This window comes from Pristis pectinata, chromosome 40, assembly GCF_009764475.1.
Source record: "Pristis pectinata isolate sPriPec2 chromosome 40, sPriPec2.1.pri, whole genome shotgun sequence".
Lineage (NCBI taxonomy): Eukaryota > Metazoa > Chordata > Chondrichthyes > Rhinopristiformes > Pristidae > Pristis > Pristis pectinata.
This window is the reverse complement of record NC_067443.1, coordinates 4,096,366-4,117,300: the sequence shown is the minus strand read 5'-3', so window position 1 is coordinate 4,117,300 and position 20,935 is coordinate 4,096,366. Positions and strand designations below refer to the sequence as shown.

Below are 20,935 nucleotides of genomic sequence, written 5' to 3'. Positions count from 1 at the left end.
TTCCTCACAAGCCCTATTTGATCCTTGCTGCTTACACCTTATGTATCCAAGATGGTGATGACTGACCTCCGGTGGGGGGCGGGTGGGGGTGTGGGGGGCAGGAGTGGGGGGGTGGTGGGGGGGTGGGTGGGGGTGTGGGGGGCGGGAGTTGGGGGGTGGTGGGGGGCGGGGGGGGTGGGGGTGGTGGGGGGGGCGGGAGTGGGGGGGGTGGTGGGGGGGCGGGGTGGGGGTGTGGGGGGGCGGATCGGGGGTTGGTGGGGGGATGGGGGGGGTGGTGGGGGGGCATGGGGGGTGGTGTGGAATTGAGAAACATCTGATTTTCTTAGTACTGCTCCCAATGGTCAGAGATGTTGGACAGGGTACAGAGAAGATTACGACGATGATTCCTGGAATGAAAGGGCTTACATACGATGAGCGATTGTGGGCTCTTGGACTATATTCAATGGAATACAGAAGAATGAGAGGGGATCTTATGGAAACATTTCGAATGTTGGAAGGACCTGGACAGAGTAGATGTGGCTGTTTCCCTTGGTGGGTGAGTACCGGGACTAGAGGTCACAGTCTTAGAATTAGAGGGTACCCATTTAGAACAGAAATGAGGAGAAATTTCTTTAGCCAGAGGGTCGTGGATTTATGGAATTCATTGCCACATACAGCTGTGGAGGCCTGATCATTGGGGGCGTTTAAGGAGGAGATTGGATAGGTATCTAATTCAGTCAGGGTATCAAGGGATATGGGGAAAAGGCTGGGAATTGGGGCTAGATGGAGAATAGCCTTTAGCTCATGGTGAGGTAGCGGAGTGGACTCGATGGGCCAAAATGGCTTTACTTCTGCTCCTTTTTTCTTGTGATCTTGTGAAACTGTACTGTGACTGTTGACATAGAAAAAATTGATTGGTAGATGTTGACATAACCAATGTATAATGTAAGTAAAACCAGAAAGTGCTAGGATAACACTCAACAGGTCAGGAGCAGCATCTGTTGAAAGAGAAATGGTTAATGTTTTAGTTCCCAGACCCTTGGAATGAGCAAAAGCAAGTTGTGTTTAAGTGGGAGAGAAAGTTGGTGGGGGGGGGGGGGGGTGGGATGAGTAGAGCAAGAGAAGTATGTCTGTGTAGGACGCTCAAAGCGGCCTGCGCAGGTTGACTCTGTGGTTAAGAAGGCATATGGTGTATTGTCCTTCATCATTCGTGGAATTAAATTTAGGAGCCAAGAGGTAATGTGCAGCTATATAGGACACTGGTTAGACCCCACTGGAGTACTGTGCTCAGTTCTGGTCACCTCACTACAGGAAGGATGTGGAAGCCATAGAAGGGTGTGGAGGAGATTTGCAAGGATGCTGCCTGGATTGGGAAGCATGCCTTATGAAAACAGGTTGAGTGAACTCAGCCTTTTCTCCTTGGAGTTGACGAAGGATGAGGGGGGACCTGATAGAGGTGTATAAGATGATGAGAGGCATTGACCGTGTGGATAGTCAGAGGCTTTTCCCCAGGGCTGGAAATGGTGGCCACAAGAGGACACAGGTTTAAGGTGACTGGGGAGTAGGTACAGAGGAGATGTCGGGTAAGTTTTTTACTCGGTGGTGAGTGCGTGGAATGGGCTGCCGGCAACGGTGGGGGAGGCGGATACGATAGGGTCTTTTCAGAGGCTTTTGGACAGGTACATGGAAGCTGAGAAAAATAGAGGGCTATGGGTAAGCCTAGTAATTTCTAAGGTAGAGACATGCTCGGCACAGCTTTGTGGGCCAAAGGGCCTGAATTGTGCTGTAGGTTTTCTATGTTTCTATGTCTGATAGGGTGGGGCCGGTGACTGAAAGAGGCAGGGAGAAGCCCATTGCCTGTGTCCATACCAAGGCTGTGGAGTGTACCCAGCAGGTCAGACTATACTACTAGAAAGAGGAATGTCGAGCCAAAATGATGACGGGCAGAAGTGGCCAGTTCTGATACAGACCGAGAAAGGCTGAATTACCTAAAGTTGGAGAGGTCAATACTTGAGTCTAGAAAGCTGCACTATGCCCAGAAGATGAGATGTTCCTCAGGGTTGTGTTGGGCCTTGTGTGCTGGAGGCCACAGGTAGGTCAGAATGGGAACATGAGACTGCAGGTGCTGGAGTCTGGAGCAACAAACGAAATGCTGGAGTAACTCAGTGGGTCGGCGGGGCAGGGGGGGATGGTGGGTGTTGTGGTGGGGGAATGAACAGTCGACGTTTCGGGTTGAGACCCTTCATCTTGACTGAAAGATAGAGGGGAGATGGCCACTAAAAAGAGGTGAGGGGAAGGGGTGGAGCAAGAGCTGGCAAGTGAAAGGTGGATCCAGGTGAGGAGGGGTGGCAGGCAGGTGGATCCAGGTGAAGGGGGGGGTAGGCAAATAGGGGTGGAAGTGTGGAGACAGCGACAGAGGCTGGGAGGTAATAGGTGGAGGCAACAAAGGTCAGAATGGGAATGAAAGCGTCAGGCAACTGGAAGCTTGGAATCACTCGGGTCCTCAGTAGTAAATGTCAACTGCAAACAACACAGCCCACTCTCTGTACTATAGTCTCTTGCGGTCCTGCACATCGACCTTTCCATACCAGGCCACGATGCAACCAGTCAGAATGCTTTCCACTGTACATCTGCAGAAGTTTGTCAGAATATTCAATGACATGCTAAACTTCTGAGACCGGATCAATCCTTCACCTGTTGGAAGCAGTGAATGCTTATTTGCTCTGTCACATATACAGTCAAAACCTTTGCCAAACCAAAATCGAAGTAAGTGGATCGCATTCTGACAGCCCCAAAGCCTTTTCCCTTCTACAAGGCACAAGTGTGTGGTAGAATACTCTCCACCAGCCTGGATGAACACAGCTTGAACAACATTCAAGAAGCTTGACATTGTCCAGAACAAAGCTGACCTCTTGGTTAGCTCCCCATCCACCACACTAAACATTTATTCCCTGAACCACTGGAGTGGCTGCAGTTTGTACCCTATATAGAAAAAAATAGTAACTCTATAGAATGAGGTTTTGACTAAAAATTATTCTGTTTCTGTCACAAGCAAAATGCACATATACGTAGCACAAATGGATAATTCTCTGTCTAAGGTATTTGGGTTGGAGATGTGTTAACCTGTGGTCTTTCTATCCAGGTGCGATGATGATCAAGGGCCCAATGACAAAGAAAGATTTGCAAGGTAACGGCGACTTCTTCATCAGTTATTAGGGCCGTCCAATTAGAAGGCAGTCGTTACATAAACATAAAAGTCGTGGAGCCTGACAGAGAGGCTGTTTACTCGGGTACTTAATCTCAGTCACAAGCTGATCCCTGTGTCGTCTTATTAGCAAGAGGAGAGGTTGGGCAGCTCCCCATCCCGATTATTATCCAGAGCCATGGGTCAACAGTGCAAGGTAACAAAGGGAACTGAAACTTCATAAGAAATGGGAGCAGAAGTAGGCCCCTCAAACCTGCTCCACCATTCAGTGAGATCAAGGCATATCTGATCTAAGCTTCAGCTCCACTTTCCAGCCTGTTCCCCAAAACCCTTGACTCCTCTTCGGCCTCGAACATTTTCGATAATTCAGCCTCCGCAACTGCCTCGGGTGGAGAATTCCAAAGGTTCACAACTCTGAGAGAAGAAATGTTCCTTTATTTCTGTCTTTGATGATAAACCCCTTACTTGGAATTCATTTTGAATGTATTCCCATGAGAGGAAATATCATCTCAGCATCTATCCGGTTGCGCTCCCTTGGAATCTTTCATGTTTCAGTGTTTGTCATACACCTGTCCCTATGTGTTTAGACAGAAAGTGCAGTGACCCTGCACTTTATTGCACTGTACTTTCTCTGTAGCTGTGACACTTGACTCTACTGTTATTGTTTTTACCTGTACTACCTCAATGCACTCTGTACTAACTCAATGTAACTGCACTGTGTAATGAATTGACCTGTACGATCGGTATGCAAGACAAGTTTTTCCACTGTACCTCGGTACAAGTGACAATAATATACCAAGACCCAACCTGCTCATCTGTTCCTCACTAGTCAACCACATCATCTTGTGAACTAACCAAGTGAAGTTTCTCAGAATGGTCTCCGCTACCTTTAAAAATAAGCAGACCAAGACTGCATGCAGTACTCCAGGTGTGATCTTACCAATACCTTGTATGTTTGGGTGTAGAGACTGCTTCCTAATGCAAAAGATGCCTCGCACATTTACACATTCAGATTAGTTTGTTATATACACCAGGGTGCAGTGAAATTCCTTGCTCATGTGAACCTCCCAGAGTAAACAGTATACATGGAAATAATAAACACAATAAATACAGCGACGAGTAAAAAAACAATGGAATGATGCAATGTGTAGTAGAACAGACCAAAGTAGTGCAAAAAGAAATGCTAAAATGACAGTAACGGAAGAGGGAGAGTTAAGGGTTTGAGAACGTGGCAGCACCACTGGGAAGGGGATGTGAGAGAGGTGATTGGTTCAGGAGTTTGACAGCAGTGGGGAAGAAGCTGTTCTTGAGTCTGGTCGTCCGGGCTTTCAAGCTCCTGTATTTTCTCCCAGAAGATAGAAGAGAGAAAAAGGGAATGGCCAGGGTGGCAGTCATCCTTGACAATACCATTGGGGTTAACGCACCTTGAAGACAGCCTGGATGGAAGGAAGTGATGAGCCTGTGAAGGACTGGGCAGTGTTTATCACTCGTGCAGGTTCTGATAGTACAGAGCAGTTGCCGTACCAGGCTGAGATGCAACCCACAGGATGCCTCTGTGGAAGTTCAAGAGAATCCTCGTGGACAAGCTGAACCTTCTCAGACACCTAAGGAAGTACATACACTGATGTGCCTTTTTGATCACCACATGAGTGTGCTGGAACCAGGAGAGGTTGATGTGATATGGATGCCTCGGAATTTGAAGCTGTCGACCACCTCTATTGCAGCTCCGTTGATTAGGACAGGTTGTTTTCACCCTAAGAGTTTAGGCTTTATTTAAGGAAAATAAACTTCTGGTGCTTCCTCAGCTTTTGAGAAGGTCTGGAAATGCAAGTCATTGGAATACATTGTGAAATGCATGCATATTAGGAGCAATTTTGGGCCCCATATCCAAGGAAGGATGTGCTGGCCCTGGAGAGGGTCCAGAGGAGGTTCACAAGAATGATCCTCAGAATGAAAGGGTTAACGTACGAGGAGCGTTTGATGTCTCTGGGCCTGTATTTGATGGAGTTCGGAAGGATGAGGGGGGACCTCATTGAAACCCACCGGATACTGAAAGGCCTGGATAGAGCGGACGTGGAGAGGACGTTTCCATCAGTAGGAGAGTCCAGGATCTGAGGGCACAGACTCAGAATCAAGGGACGTCCCTTTAGAACTGAGATGAGGAGGAATTTCTTCAGCCAGAGGGCGGTGAATCTGTGGAATCCGTTGCCACAGAGGGCGGTGGAGGCCAAGTCATTGGGTGTATTTAAGGTTGAGATTGATAGGTTCTCGATTGGTAAGGGGGTTAAGGGTTCCGGGGAGAAGGTGGGTAAATGGGGTTGAGAAAAGAAAAATCAGCCATGATTGAATGGTGGAGCAGACTCAATGGGCTGAATGGCCTAATTCTGCTCCTACATCTTGCAGTCTTGTAAGTCCCCTGAGGTCTCTTGTTCTCAGTCTCTCATTGTTCTATCCCTTGCTCTCCAGGGAGAACCACAGTGAGATTGAGCGGCGCCGGCGGAACAAGATGACGGCATACATCACGGAGCTGTCGGACATGGTGCCCACCTGCAGCGCCCTGGCCCGCAAGCCGGACAAGCTGACCATCCTGCGCATGGCCGTGTCCCACATGAAGTCCCTGAGGGGAACAGGCAACACTTCGGTCGATGGCACTTACAAACCCTCCTTCCTCACGGACCAGGTAAGTGGGCTCGCGTGCAGGGGTGGGAGTAGTGTCATTCTTGTCCTCTGCACCTGTGGAGAAACTCTCCATCCCATTCCCACTCTGACCTACCTTGTGTTTATGACCACCTTACAAAGCTCAAGGCACAGTAACCCATCTTCTTTCCGGGCACATTGCAGCCATACAGACACTACATTGAATTCTGTAACTTCAGGTACCTTGCTTTCTCTGTCTATCACAACTGGCCAGTTCTGCTATAAGTCATCAATCTATAATAGTGGCTCAGTTTTTCTCTCTCCATTAGCACAGCATGTCCTTCCGGGCATGTCCCATAGCCCTGCATTTCATAAATTCTACATTCCTGTCTCTCCCTGTCCCATTAACCCATGGACCAGATGACCGCCACAACTTATCCCCTCGGCAACCCTGGTCTCACCCTACCAGAGGTATTCCCTTCTTTCTATCCATCCCTCTTCTAGCCTTTCTGCAACTTTATCTTCCCCATTTCCGGCGAGGGTTTTCAACCTGAAATGTTAGCCCTATTTCTCTCTCCCCGATGCTTCCCAGTCTGAGTGTTTCCAGCATTATCTGTTTTTATTTCAGATTTCTGGCAACTGCAGTTTTTGAATTTTCGAACAGTACTACTTGCCTTTGGCTTGTCACCTGGAGAATAGTGTTCCCTTGCTTTACCCTCTTTCCTCTGTTCCTCCTCGCACAGATTCCAGTGTGCTTATCTTGGTTCCCCTTAATATCAAACAGCGAGGTCAGGAGTAGGCTCATGGGTGTATCCGCTGCAGCTCCCCTCCCTAGGATAAAGAAAGCCAAAGGGTGATCTGATGAAAAGGTTTGGTAGGATTGCGAGAGAGGAGATCCTCCCTCTTGTGAATGGGCCCAGAACCAGAGGCTATCAGTGTAAGACTGTCACCAATAAATCATTCTGGGAACTTGAGGATAATCTCTTCACCTAGAGAATGCACATCTTGCCCCTGTAGGGATTGGAATGTGGTTTCAAGGAGACATTGGATGAACATACGGTGGAGAAACACATGGAAGGAGATGATGCTGCCGGGTTGGGGACGTAGAACAGGGACTGGATGTCGAATGGCCTGTTTCTGTGATTACCCATCTCTTTTGACCTCCTCCACTGGCTTCAGATTGTCAGACTCCCTCTACGAAGTTCATAACAGGACGGGTAGAAGGTTCCTTCAACCATACATTGGGAAGACTGAATCAGTCGTCTTCAGTCGGTTCTGCTAATCCTATCCCCTGTTCCCCTCTCCCTGGGAACTGACCCTGGCACTTCGCAGCCTTGAAGCTGCATTTAACGTCGAGATGAGCTTCATAAACAGGAGCAGGCCACTCGGCCCCTCGAGTCTGTTCCGCCGTTCGTTATGGTCATGGCTGATCCCTCCCAGGCCTCAAATCCTCCACTTCTGTGCCAGTTCCCCATAGTTCCCCATAGCCCTCAATTTCCTGATCTTTCAAAAAAAAACTTATCCAGCTCCACTTTAAATACTTCTAATGATCCGACCTCCACCACCCTCCAGGACGGAGAATTCCAGAGGTTCACCAGCCTCTGAAGAGACATTTCTATGTACCTCAGTGTTAAATGACCAGGCCTCTGTCATGTAACTACATCCCCTTGTTTGAGGCTCTCCCACGTCATGCCCGATAGAATAAGATACTTCAATAAGAGTGCTCCTCGTTCTTCTAAACTGCAAGGAATACAGACCCAACCTATTTTGCCACTCTTGATGGGATGTCCCCGTGACCATGTGGGTTTCCCAGGTGCTGTGGTTTCCTCCCACTTCCCAAAGACCTGTGGGTTGTTGGGTTAATTGGCTGCTGTAAACTGCACCCCTCCCCCCCCCCCCCCCCCCCCAATGTGGAGCTGAGTGGTAGAATCTGGGTGGTGGGGGGGGGGGGGGCAGAGTTGTTGGGAATGTGGGAAGAATAAATGGGATAGTTTAGGATACCTGTGTGCTTGTAGTGCAGTGCAGACTCAGTAAGCTGAAGGTCCTGTTTCTGTGCCGTATGACTATAACTCCAGAATCTCCATTCCAAAAATTTTCTTTGGGACTCATTCCCCTCCAAAATCTTATAGGAAAGACAGTTTCATGTTTCCATTATCCTTTTGACATCCCCCTGAATGCCTGGCTTCAACTGTGAAGGGATTTGGTCAAGTTGGTTGATGGATGAGCAGGATCTAGATGAAGAACTCTCCTCTCCTAATGATGGCTCTGGGTCTTCTGTATCTACCTTACCTGGGCAGATGGGACTTGCCCATTGGAAGGATGGCCCCTCTGATAGTGCCATGCAGTCTTGGTGCTGGCACTGGGAGTGCCGGCCCTGATTTTACATGAAGGTTCCCAGACGAGGGTTGAACGAGCAACTTCTGACTTGGAAGCATTGGAAAGGGTGCAGAGGAGATTTACAGGATGCTGCCTGGTTTAGAGAATATGCATTATGAGGAGAGGGCTTTACTCTTTGGAGAGAAGGAGATTAAAACTGAGGTACATATTAAGAGGAGTAAATAGAGTGGACAGCCAGCGCCTCTTTTCCAGGGCACCAACACTCAATACAAGAGGGCATGACTTCAAAGTAATTGGTGGGAAGTTCAAGGGAGATATCAGAGGAAGGATTTTTTACCCAGAGAGTGGTTGGGACATGGAATGCGCTGCCTGGGGCGGTGGTGGGGGCAGGTACGTTGGTCAATTCAAGATATTACCAGATAAGCATATGAGGGAATTTAAAATAGAGGATATGTTGTAGGAAGGGTTAGATAGACTTAGGCGAGGTTTAAAGGTCAGCACAACATTGTGGGCCGAAGGGCCTGTATTGTGCTGTACTGTTCTATGTTCTATTGAGCCAAGATGTCTGAATAGAACTTGCCCCCACATAGGTTCAGGGAGGCAGTAATAGTTCAGCGGGAATGCTTGACAGTGTTTAACAAGATGTTTCTCTTGACTCTTCACCCAAGGAACTGAAGCATCTGATCCTGGAAGCGGCGGAACGGTTTCCTGTTCGTGGTGGCGTGCGAGACGGGCAAGATCTCTACGTGTCGGACTCGGTCACGCCAGTCCTCAACCAGCCGCAGTCAGAGTGGTTCGGCAGCACCCTGTACAGTCAGGTCCACCCCGACGATGTGGAGGAAGCTGCGGGAGCAGCTCTCCACCCAACGAGAATGCGAATGACAGGTAAAGGCGGCTAACTGGGTCTTGGGTCCGTCACCTTTGACCACCTTGCCCGTGGCCATGTTGCTGAATCTGGTTAATGTCAGTCAGCTGCTCTTTGTTCTGGTAAATTGGTTTATTATTGTCACATGTACTAAGGTACAGTGGAAAAACTTATCTTGCATGCCATCCATACAGATCATTTCACCTCATCAGTGCGTTGAGGTAGTACAAGGGAAAGGCAATAATAGAATGCAGAATAAAGTGCTACAGAGAAAGTGCAGGCAGGCAATAAGGTGCAAGGCCATAGGAGGTAGATTGTGAGGTGAAGAGTCCATCTTATCGTACTAGGTGACCATTCAATAGTCATGTAACAATGGGATAGAAGCTGTCCCGCAGCCTGGTGGTACGTGCTTTCAGGCTTTTGTGTCTTCTGCCTGATGGGAGGGGGGAGAAGGAAAGGATGTCCGGGATGGGAAGGGTCTTTGATTATGCTGGCTGCTTTCCCGAGGCAGTGAGAAGTGTAGACAAGGAGGGGAGGCTGGTTTCCATGATGTGCTGAGCTGTGTCCACAACTCTCTGTAGTTCCATGTGGTCCTGGGCAGAGCAGTTGCCGTACCAAGCCGTGATGCATCTGGATAAGATACTTTCTATGGTGCACCGATTAAAAATTGGTGAGGGTCAAAGGGGACATGCCGAATTTCTTTAGGGAGTAGAGGCACTGGTGAGCTTTCTTGGCCGTGGCGTCTACGTGGTTGGACCAGGACAGGCTATTGGTGATGTTTGCTCCTAGGAACTTGAAGCTCTCAACCCTCTTGACCTCAGCACTGTTGATGTAGACAGGAACATGTGCACTGCCCCCCACTTTCTGAAGTCAATGACCAGCTGATTTGCTTTCCTGATATTGAGGGAAAGGTTGTTGTCGTGATACCATGTCACTAGACTCTCTATCTCCTTCCTGTACTCTGACTCATCATTATTTGAGATGCAGCCCACTATGGTGGTATCATCTGCAAACTTGGAGTTAGAGCAAAATCTTGCCACACAGTTGTGAGTGTACATTTGCTTCTGTTACTGTGTTAGTACTACGAGGTGGACTGGGTGCAAAGTTCAAGCGGAATGTGTATCTTAAGGGAGTGCTCTTAACATAGTAAGTGCTCCTCTGTAACAACTATCAAACATGTTTACCCTTGACGCACAGTGATAGCTGAGTGACGGTTATGTTACTGATTAGTCAATTTCAAAACAGATGATAGCTGAGTGACGGTTATGTTACTGGATTAGTCATTTCAAACAGATCCTATCCCAACAGCCAGGAAAGTTACGGAAAACAAATGTTGGAATCTGAAACCAAAACAGAAATGCTGCCAGAATTTTTAGCCAGTCAAGCAGCATCTGTGGAAAGAGAAATGAGTCCACGTTTTGGGTCTGCCAAAGAGGTTTTTCCAACAGATGCTGCTTGACTGGGTGTGTTCTTCCAGCATTTATTCTTTGTTGCGAGGGTGGGAAAGTTAAATACATTGATTCAACTGAAACCCAGATTGGAAGTTTAGTACAGAATTCTCGTTAGGCCGCATTTAGAGTACTGCATGCAATTCTGGTCGCCTCCCTACAGGAAGGATGTCGAGGCTTTAGAGAGGGTGCAGAGGAGGTTCACTAGGATGCTGCCTGGATTAGAGGGCATGTGCTATCAGGAGAGGCTGGACAAACTTGGGCTCTTTCTCTGGAGCGGTGGAGGCTGAGGGGTGATCTGTTGGAAGTGCATAAATCATGAGGGGCAGAGATAGGGTGGACAAGCAATATCTTTTCCCATTATTGAGCGATCCAATACCAGAGGATGTGCATTGGTATTGCTTTATTAAGGTGAGAGGGGGTAGGTTCAGAACAGATGTGAGGGGTACGTTTTTTTTACTCAGAGTGGTGGATGCCTGGAATGCGTTGCCTGATAGGGTGGTGGAGGCAAATTCATTGGGGGCTTTTAAGAGGGGCTTGGATGGGCACACGAATGAGAGGAAAATAGAGGGATATGGGCATTCTGTAGGTAGGAGGGATTAGCTATGTTTGCACAACATTGTAGGCTGAAGGGCCTGTTCTGTGCTGTACTGTTCTATGTTCTATGTAGTATCTACAAAAGTACAGGTGATTTGTTTCATTAAATTTGTTTTCGGGGAAGGGAAACTGCTTTCTTTCCCAGACCGGTTCGTAAGTGACTACAATCCCAAGGTGTTTGACTCTTAAGGTGCCCTCTGGAATAGAACATAAGAAACTAGGAGCAGGAGCAGGAGTAGGACATTTGGCCACTCAAGCCTGCCTTGCCACTCAGTGTGATTATGACATCTGCCTCATTGCTTCTGAGCCGGTTCCCCGCAGCAGTCACATGTACATCGAAACACAGTGAAATGCATCTTTTTGCCTAGCATGTTCTGGGGGCAGCCCGCAAGTGTTGCCACGCTTCTGGCACCAACGTAACATGCCCACAACTTCCTAACCCGTACGTCTTTGGAATGTGGGAGGAAAGTGGAGCACCCGGAGGAAACCCACACAGACACGGGGAGAACGTACAAACTTCTTACAGGCAGTGGCCGGATTTGAACCTGAGTCGCTGGCGCTGTAAAGTGTTACGCTAACCACCACACTACCGTGCCTGCCCAGTTGTACAAGACGTTAGTGAGGCTGCAGCTGGAGTATTGTGTACGGTTTTGGTCTCCCTGTTATAGGAAAGACACCATTAAACTGGAAAGGGTGCAGAGGAGATTTACGAGGATGTTGCTGGGACTTTAGGGCCTGAGTTACAGGGAGAGGTTGGGCAACCTGGGACTTTATTCCTTGGACTCTGAGGGATTGAGGGGTGACCTGGTGGAGGTGTATGGAATCATGTGGAGTGAATGCACACAGACTTTTCCCCAGGGTGGGGGAGTTGAGGGCTGCAGGGAGTGGGTTTGAGGAGGGAGGGAAGGGATTTGGGAGGGACTTGAGGGGCAACTTCTTCACCCAGAGGGTGGTGCGTATGTGGAACGAGCTGCCAGAGGGAGTGGTTGAGGCAGATACAATAACAACATTTAAAAGGCACTTGGACAGATACGTGGATAGGAAAGGTTTAGAGGGATGTGGACCAAACATGGGTCAATGGGACCAGCTTAGATGGGTATCTTGGTTTGCATGGGTGAGTTGGGCCGAAGGGCCTGTTTCCATGTTGCGTTACTTTGTGAATCTAATTCCCTGATCACTCAAGTACTTTCCCTTTAAATATCCCAATGATCTGGCCTCCACGACCTTCTGAGAAATTCCAGAGCTTCATCACCGTCTGTGAGAAGGAATTTCTGCGCGCCCCAGCTTTAAATGACTGCCTCCTGATCTTGCAGCCATGTCCTCTCATTCAAGACTCCCCCACTGGTGGAAATATCTCGACACGGACCTCATCACACTCTTCGTGATCTTGTATGTTTCAATAAGTCACTCATCGATCTTTTAAGCTCCAAAGAGTGTAGATCTAGTTTCTTGAGCTGCTCGTGATAGAGCAACCCTCTCATTTCGGGAATTAGCCTGGTGAATCTTTTTTTGGACTGCCTCCGATATCAGTATATCCCTAAGGGGGCCTAAACTTAGAATATAGAACAGTACAGCACGGCCCACAATGTCTGTGCCGAACATGATGCCAAATTAAACTAATCCCTTTGGCCTGTACGTGGTCTATACCCCTCCATCCTCTGCATATTCATGTGCCTATCTGATGGCCCCTTAAACGCCACTGTTGTGTCTGCTTCCAACCCCTACCCTGGTAATGCATTCCAGGCACCCACTGCTCTCTGTGTGTTAATACAATAAACTTTCTCTGCACATTTCCTTTAAACTTTCACCCTTCACTTTAATGCTATGCCCTTGTTTTCAATATTTCCACCCTGGGAAAAGGATTCTGGCTGTCTACCCTATCTATACTTCTCATAATTTTATAAACTTTTATCAGGTCTCCCCTCAGCCTCTGACACTCGGCACTTAAATAGTAGCCACTCGGTTCAAGAATGGTTAGGAATGAATAAGAATTGTCCTTGACTGCAGTGTTCACATCCTCTGAATGAATTTGGAAGAGCTTTTGTTCTCATCCAAGTCTAGCTTCGGATTTGAGATTCCCATTTTTTTTTCGCTGCCTCCTCCATATCCCAATAACCTGCCTGACAGCTCTATGGTTTAAAATAAAATTATCAAAGCCCTTCACGGTGTTTCCAAGAAATATGGTAAACAGCCACAGTATGTCTTCAGTTAGTGACTCATTGCAATGGCAATCGGATATTTAAAATGTGTAGGCAGAAAGGCACTATCTTGCTATTGTACAATGTGTCTTTAGTCTCCTAAAATGTCCGATTGTTTCACTGGATCGAACATGAAGCAAAGTTTGGGACCGATCTGTACAAGGAAGTTGAAAAGAACTTAAGTCTTGAGTGATATCTTGCAGCAGGACAGTTATTGGGAGGCAGAGAGGTTTAGGGAGGGAATTTCAGGGACAGTGGTGCAGTTAGTAGAACTGCTGCTTCACAGCTCCAGCAACCCGGGTTCATTCCTGACTTCCGGTGCTGTCTGCATGGAGTTTGCACGTTCTCCTTGTGACTGTGTAGGTTTCTCCTGAGTGCTCCAGTTCTTCCCCCATCCCCAAGACGTGCGGGTTGGTAGGTTAATAAGTTTAGGCCCCCTTATGTAACAAAGGATATAAAGGGAGTGGGTACAGCAGTCCCAGGTGAGTGGTAGAATCTGGGATGGGTTTTATGGGAGAATAAAATAAATGGGGGTTGGAGAATATGGGTGCTTGATGGTTGGTGTGGACTTAGGTCAAATAACCTGCTTCCAAGCTGTAATATTGCGATTGTGGACCAGGCAGCTTCAGGCACCTCTACACTGCAAATGGAACGCGAGTAGGCTCTTTCCACCTAGATTAGGAGAGATAAGTACAATAGGACATGGCTTTAGGGTGAAAGAGGAAAGGTTTAGGAGGAAAGGTGGTGGGAGTGTGGAACGAGCTGCCATCTGACATGGTAAATGAGGGCTCACTCTTAAGTTTGAAGAATAAATTGGATAGATATATGGAGGGGAGAGGTCTGGAGGGTTATAGACGAAGTACAGGTCAATGGGACTGGAGGAATAAAGTTTCGACATAGACTAGAAGAGCCGAATGGCCTGTTTTCTGTGCTGTAGTGTTCTATGGGGGAATGACTGAGAAGCTGGAATTGGAGGAGCTCTGAGATCCCGAGGGTTTCAGGGCTGTGGGAGGTCAGAGGGAGGTAGGGAATGAGACCCTGGAGCAGTTTGGTAGCATAGATAAAAATTTCAAAATGCATGTGCGGGGCTCAGTGTAGGTCAGAGAACATGGGGTGATGGGCATTATGCGTTAGGCAACAAATTTTGGATAATCTGAAGTTCAAGGTCAATGTTGAACGAGATTGAGAGGTTCTGGGAACGAGTTGAATTAATTTTTTTGTATTGTTGGGAGGGACAGGTCGAATTTTGGATCTGAAGACTGGGACCGTGAAGAAGGAAGGGCAGCAGTCCTCCATGAGAATGTGCATGGGCTCACGCCGATCATTCATCTGCAGAGTGAGGTAAGCGAAGTGAACGCAGTGAGCCGCAAGCCGGGTGGCAGATTCGAGGTCTCGAAGGACAAGGACTCTGAACACTGTCTTAGAGAGATGATTTATTTACAAAGGTGATGGCGGCAACACACACACACACACACACACACACACACCACACACACACACACACACACACACACACACACACACACACACACACACACACACACACACACACACACACACACACAAAATAAACTAGATACAGACAATCAAAGAAAAACAATACAATACCTGCCACCCCTTGACTCAGTGCAGGCACTAAAATGCTCCCACCCCTTTTTAACAGTGCACACTTCACCATTTCTCCAGCGCCGTTTCACTGTGCTTGGCCTGGAGTGAAGCAGGGTCGTCCCTCAGAGACAAGAGGCCGAGCCAAGCACATGAGGCACTCCTTATAGCGCTGGAGGGCTGGGGGCGGTCCAGCCCAGGTAATCTAAAAAGGCCAATGGCCAGGTGTCCGCTGATGGGTGGGGTGGGGCGAAACCTTGATTCGCAGTGGTGTGTCTTCCGACCAGGTAGGGGCAGTGTTGTCACGTGACAGCCACGATCCTCCACAATACATAGCCCGAGCTGATGCCCTGCCCGATGCCCACCTTCTACCCTCGCTGAACTGGAGAAGGCTTCCAACCAATATCTTTTTCCGTAGCTAGCCCTTGCAGTCCTTTGGGAAGTGGCAGGTATAGTGGATGGGAGGGTTTGTGTTCCAGAGAGACCCGGTGTATCGCAAAACATTCAGCCAGCAGCACCGAGAGCAGTAAAACTCCGATGATCCAGCGTGCTTAGGGCTTTGCTGCTGGACTAGCAGGTGTTATGGACTATTGGACTATTTCTGTTAATACCTCAGCACACCTTGTGATTGTTTTCTTTAGATATTATGCAGTATTATTCCAAATTTTCCAGTGAACCAGCTAGGTTTTAAGGAAGTGGCCCCAGTGAGTAAGAAGGGAGTGTGGGGACTGGGCCCCTGGTAGATGGGAGGAGACTGGGGTCCCAGTGGGTGGGGAGGGGAGTGTGGGGACTGGGGCCCTGGTGGGTGGGGAGGGGAGTGTGGGGGACTGGGGCCCCGGTGGGGAGGGGACTGGGGCCCCGGTGGGTGTGGGGGACTAGGGTGGGGAGGGAGTGCAGGGACTGGGGAGGGGACTGGGGCCCTGGTGTGTGGGAGGGAAGTGTGGGGGACTGGGGTCCCGGTGGGGGGGGGAGGGGTGTGGGGGACTGAGGTGGGGGTGGGTGGGAAGGGAGTGCGGGGACTGGGGAGGGAACTGGGGCCCTGGTGGGTGGGAGTGTGGGGGACTGGGGTGGGGGTGGGGGTGGGTGGGTGGGGTTTGGGAAAGTGCAGGGACTACGGCCCTGGTGTCTGGGAAGGAAGTGCAGCTAACATCACCTGGTGAGTCAGCCTGCTGAACTACTCGTATTTCTGAATTGCCGGATAGTAGGTTATTGGAGTTTTGCTATTTCATGTACCTTGGCATGACCTGGTTTCACCCAAAGCTCAGCAGGGGAGCATTCTTGCCTCTGAGGCAGAGGCCATGGATTGAGTTTCTCATGGGACGGGAGCTAAGGCTGAGGCCGTGGCACAGAGCCGGTGTGTTGTGGGCAAGATGCTGAATAGAAGCCCCTTCTGTTCTCTCAGGTGGACACAAAAGATCCCACGGTAACATCTTGAAGGGGAGTTATCCTTGGAGCTGTAACCAGTTTTATCGCACAACCTATAACACTTCAAGCCCACAAGAAGTTCCCAAATATGGTCCAACCTACATTGCAACAGAGGCTGCATTTCAAATGTATTAGATTATCCCTAAACCAAGCTGGGGCTTTCTGAAGGAAGGCTCCAGAGACAGGCACATGAAAGAGACTGCAGATGCTGGAACCTGGAGCCAAAATCAAACAGCTGGAGGAACTCAGTGCCTCAAGCAGCATCCGTGGAGGCAAACGGCTGGTCGACATCAGAAGGCCTGAAGCAGGGGTCTCGAGCCAGAGCATTGCCTGTCCTTTTTCTCCACAGATGCTGCTTGACCCACTGATTTCCTCCAGCAGTTTGTTTTTTTTTTTGCTCTGTAGACAGGCAAGTCTTATGTGCACAATCTGGTTGAGAGGTAAGGATGCAAGGAGGAGCAAGTGTAGGTTATTTGGCCCTTCCAAGCTGATCTTTCACCTTGCTGCCTTTTTCCAGTACTATCACCATATCCCCTGTCTCCCGGTTCCCCTGTTGCCCAGGAATCTATTGGTCAATACTTGATATGGTGATTTAATAGGATTGCTTTGTACCTGATATCTTTCTGCAGTTATTAGGAGTTTATTTATTTATCTAAATTTGTGTCTTTCCCTTCACCTTTTCAGATGCGGGAACGCCACTGTGGATCCAGTGTCCATGAACAGACTCAGCTTCCTGAGGAATAGATATAGGTAGTCCACACTCCACAGTACTGCCCCATCCATCTCACCCGATCTATGTTGTGTGCTTAGCCATGAATCTGTTCCTGCTATCGGCCTTAGCCAGTCCCTCCGGAGTGCACCCCACATTCCAACAGCTCTCCAAGTAAAGGAATTTCTCCCGAGTCCTGCACCAGACTGACCAGCGATTTTCTTGTAGTGATGGCTCAAGCTCTGGACCCTCCCATAAATACCAGTGTCCTCTTCTTTTGAAGCTCTCTGTGATTTTTAAACACCTGGTTTGTGCCATCCCTCAATCCCTTGTAGAGGGGCAAAAGCACAGTTAGTGCAGTATTTCTTCATAGAACAGTACAGCACAATACAATGTTGTGCTGACCTTTAAACCTCGCCTAAGACAATCTAACCCCTTCCTCCCACATATCCCTCTATTTTAAATTCCTCCATATACTTATCTAGCATTCTCTTGAATTTAACCAATGTACCTGCCTCCACCACCGCCCCAGGCAGTGCATTCCATGCCCCAACCACTCTCTGGGTAAAAAACCTTCCTCTGATATCTCCCTTGAACTTCCCACCCATTACTTTAAAGCCATGCCCTCTTGTATTGAGCATTGGTGCCCTGGGAAAGAGGTGCTGGCTGTCTACTCTATCTATTCCTCTTAATATTTTGTACATCTCTATCATGTCTCCTCTCATCCTTCTCCTCCTCTCCAAAGAGTAAAGCCCTAGCTGCTCATAATGCATACTCTCTAAACCAGGCAGCTGATTCATGGTTATAATCTCTCTGTTCTGCTGTCACCATAGTGTATTTTAATCACAAATTCTTCGATATCCAGTTCATAACGTAAAGGCCAGTCAATGTTTGCTGTACTTAGCAAGGTTCTCTGCAAGCTTAACCTGACTTTTCACTGCTTTTCGGTTCTTTGTCTCTGGTAGTGAGCCCAAATACTTTGCTTTTTTTTAGGCCAGGGCAAATAAGTCAGAGTGCAAATTGGGTGGGTGATGAGTTGGTTATTTCATGAGGCCAGCCCCCTCCCCGGCCTGCCAAAGGATCCGAGACTGCCTCCTCTTGAGTGGAGGGATTCATGATTCAGTGTAGAGGTGCCCTTCTGAATCTGCCTTGTGTCGTTTGTGCCGTTCGGAACATCACGCACATCTTCCCTGTTCCTTTTGTTGTCAGAAATGGGCTGGGACCTGTGAAGGAAGGAGATCCTCAGTTTGTAGTCGTGCACTGCACAGGTTACATAAAGGCTTGGCCTCCGGCAGGTAAGTTTCATGTGTGTGTGTGTGTGTGTGTGTGTGTGTGTGTGTGTGTGTGTGTTAGTTATTTGGAAATGGAGGGTAGGGAGGTGATTATAGAGGAACTTGTGGAGTTGTGACAATCCCCAAGATGTGTTTGTGATTAAAAATTTTCTTCCTGAGTTAAGGTTTTAATGTTCAAGAAGGAAACGCGATCAGGGGTGTTCTTGATTTGTATTAAGGACTGACCGATGGAAGGGAGTGCCAATCCTCTTTCCTTGTCCTCTCTCTACTTGCTCCCTCCTGTCCTTGCTTGTGGGTCCCCTGAACAACCCAGGCATCCCCCCCCCCCCCCCCCCCGCAGACTGAGTCATGGTCACGCAGCATGGAAACAGGCCCTTTGACCCATATCCCTCTAAACCTTTCCCATCCATGGACCTGTCCAAGTACCTTTTAAATGTTGTTAATGTACCTGCCTCAACCACTTCCTCTGGCAGCTCATTCCATATATGACCACCCTCAGTGGAAAAAATTGCCCCTCGGGTTCCTATTAAATCTCTCCCCTTTCACCTTAAACTTGTGCCCTCTAGTTCTTGATTCCCCAACCCTGGGGAAAAAGACAGTGTGCATTCACCTGATCTATGCCCCTCATAATTTTATACACTTCTACAAGATCACCCCTCATTCTCTTATGCTCCAATGAATAAAGTCCCGAACTGCTCACCCCCTCAAGTCCCGGCAACATCCTCGTAAATCTCCTCGTCACTCTTTCCAGCTGAGCGGCATCTTCCCTATAGCAGGGTGACCAAAACTAACACACTATTCCAAATGCAGCCCCACCAATGTCTTGTACAACTTGACGTTGTACAGCTTGAGCCTTGTAGATGGTAGAAAGGCTTGAGGGAGTTGCTCATTGCCTGATGTCGTAGGTGCAGTGTTCATTTGGCAGGTCCACTTAAATTCCTGGTGAATGGTGAATCCCAAGACATTGAGACCATGGAAGAGTGCAATGTTTCTATCTTTGAAAGACTGGGTTTTTAAAATAATCTTGTAATGCTATCCAGAAAAATGATTGCTTTCTGATTATCATTACGGGTCCCAGTTTTTTTTTTGAATTAGTTGTGAGTCACCATTTCCCAGAAAACTAACTGAACCTACCAAATAAAACCTTGGCGACTGAGTCAGAGGTCAAGTGATCCTGTTGTGGGTGAGTCACTATCTGCCAGCATAAGCCGGCAGTGTGACACAATGACACAACACCTTCCGGATGCCTGGATGAGTGTGGTGCCAATAACGCTCAAGAAACTCGATGCTTACCAGGAGCCAAAAGTGTCACACGGGCTTCTGCAACAATTCCTAGAAAAATAATGGCTGGAAGGAAAACTTGAACTTCCTGCTGCCTCTGGAAAGTAGCAAACATATTCAAAGACTGCCTTCCACCCCCACCCCACTGCGCCCCCCCCAACCACTGGGCAGAAGATACGAAAGCCTGGAAACACGTACCACCAGGCTCAACGACAGCTTGTTATAAGATTCTTGAACAGAGCTCTTGTGCGATAAAGATGAATTCTTGACCTCCATCTACCTCATCGTGGCCCTTGCACCTTATTGTCTGCCTGCACTGCACTTTCTCTGTAACTGTAACACTTTATTCTGCATTCGGTTATTGCTTTTCCCTTGTACTATCTCGATATACTTGTGTTTGGAATGATCTGTATGGATCTAGAAGAATGAGGGGAGATTTGATAGAGGTTTACAAAATTATGAGGGGTATAGACAGAGTAAGTGTGAGTAGGCTCTTTCCACCTAGATTAGGAGAGATAAGTACGAGAGGAGATGGCTTTAGGGTGAAAGGGGAAAGGTTTAGGGGGAACTTCTTCACTCAGAGAGGTGGGAGTGTGGAATGAGCTGTCATCTGACGTGGTAAATGCAGGCTCACTCTTGAGAATAAATTGGATAGATACATGGATGGGAGAGGTCTGGAGGGTTACGGACTGGGTGCAGGTCAGTGGGACGAGCGGAATAAAGTTTTGGCACAGACTAGAAGGGCCGAATGGCCTGTTTTCTGTGCTGTAGTGTTCTATGGTTCTACGATGGCATGCAAAATACAGTTTTTCACTCTGTCGATACATGTGACAATAAAGCCAGTGGGGTTGCTATCAGGCAACCAATTGGAAGGGAGTTTTTTTCTTATTATTGGAAGCATGAAAGTGTTGTTGGTGTTATCCAGGTGTGACGTTACCTGACGATGAACCAGACGGGAGCCAAGGAAACAAGTTCTGTTTGGTGGCTATCGGCCGACTGCAGGTAAGATCCAAGCTCCCACTAGCCTCCTGTTGGAGATGTCTCTTCTTTTTGGCATCCCTTCCAGCTTGAAAGGTCAGATGGCTGAAAGGAGCAGATCCGAGGGTGCGGGATTGGGAGGGACTGAGGGTGATACTTTTGGTTGGTGAATTTTTTATTTGTTCGTGCCATGTGAGCGTTTAGCATTTATCGCTCATCTCTAATCATGCCTCGACTGGGAGGCTGTTCAGAGCTATCCATGTCGTTTCCTTCCCTGGCAGCCACTAATTTTTAAAACAATATTGTAATTTTGTGGTTAATGTTATGAGATTTAGCTTTTTCAAATTCTAGATTTATTTAATTGGTTGAATATAAATCG

General features: G+C 48.2%; 1 protein-coding gene across 1 annotated transcript in view; it reads left to right on the top strand.

Annotated features, from left to right (window-relative positions):
- The window catches only part of LOC127587338 (aryl hydrocarbon receptor nuclear translocator-like), a 60,707-nt gene that overhangs the window by 16,507 nt on the left and 23,265 nt on the right, over positions 1–20,935 (top strand). Inside the window, 10 exon segments of the mRNA XM_052045586.1 lie at positions 3,122–3,166; positions 5,651–5,864; positions 8,827–8,859; positions 8,861–8,897; positions 8,900–8,997; positions 8,999–9,032; positions 14,499–14,607; positions 16,981–17,046; positions 18,215–18,300; positions 20,504–20,580. Of these exon segments, the coding sequence (XP_051901546.1) occupies positions 3,122–3,166; positions 5,651–5,864; positions 8,827–8,859; positions 8,861–8,897; positions 8,900–8,997; positions 8,999–9,032; positions 14,499–14,607; positions 16,981–17,046; positions 18,215–18,300; positions 20,504–20,580 (799 nt within the window).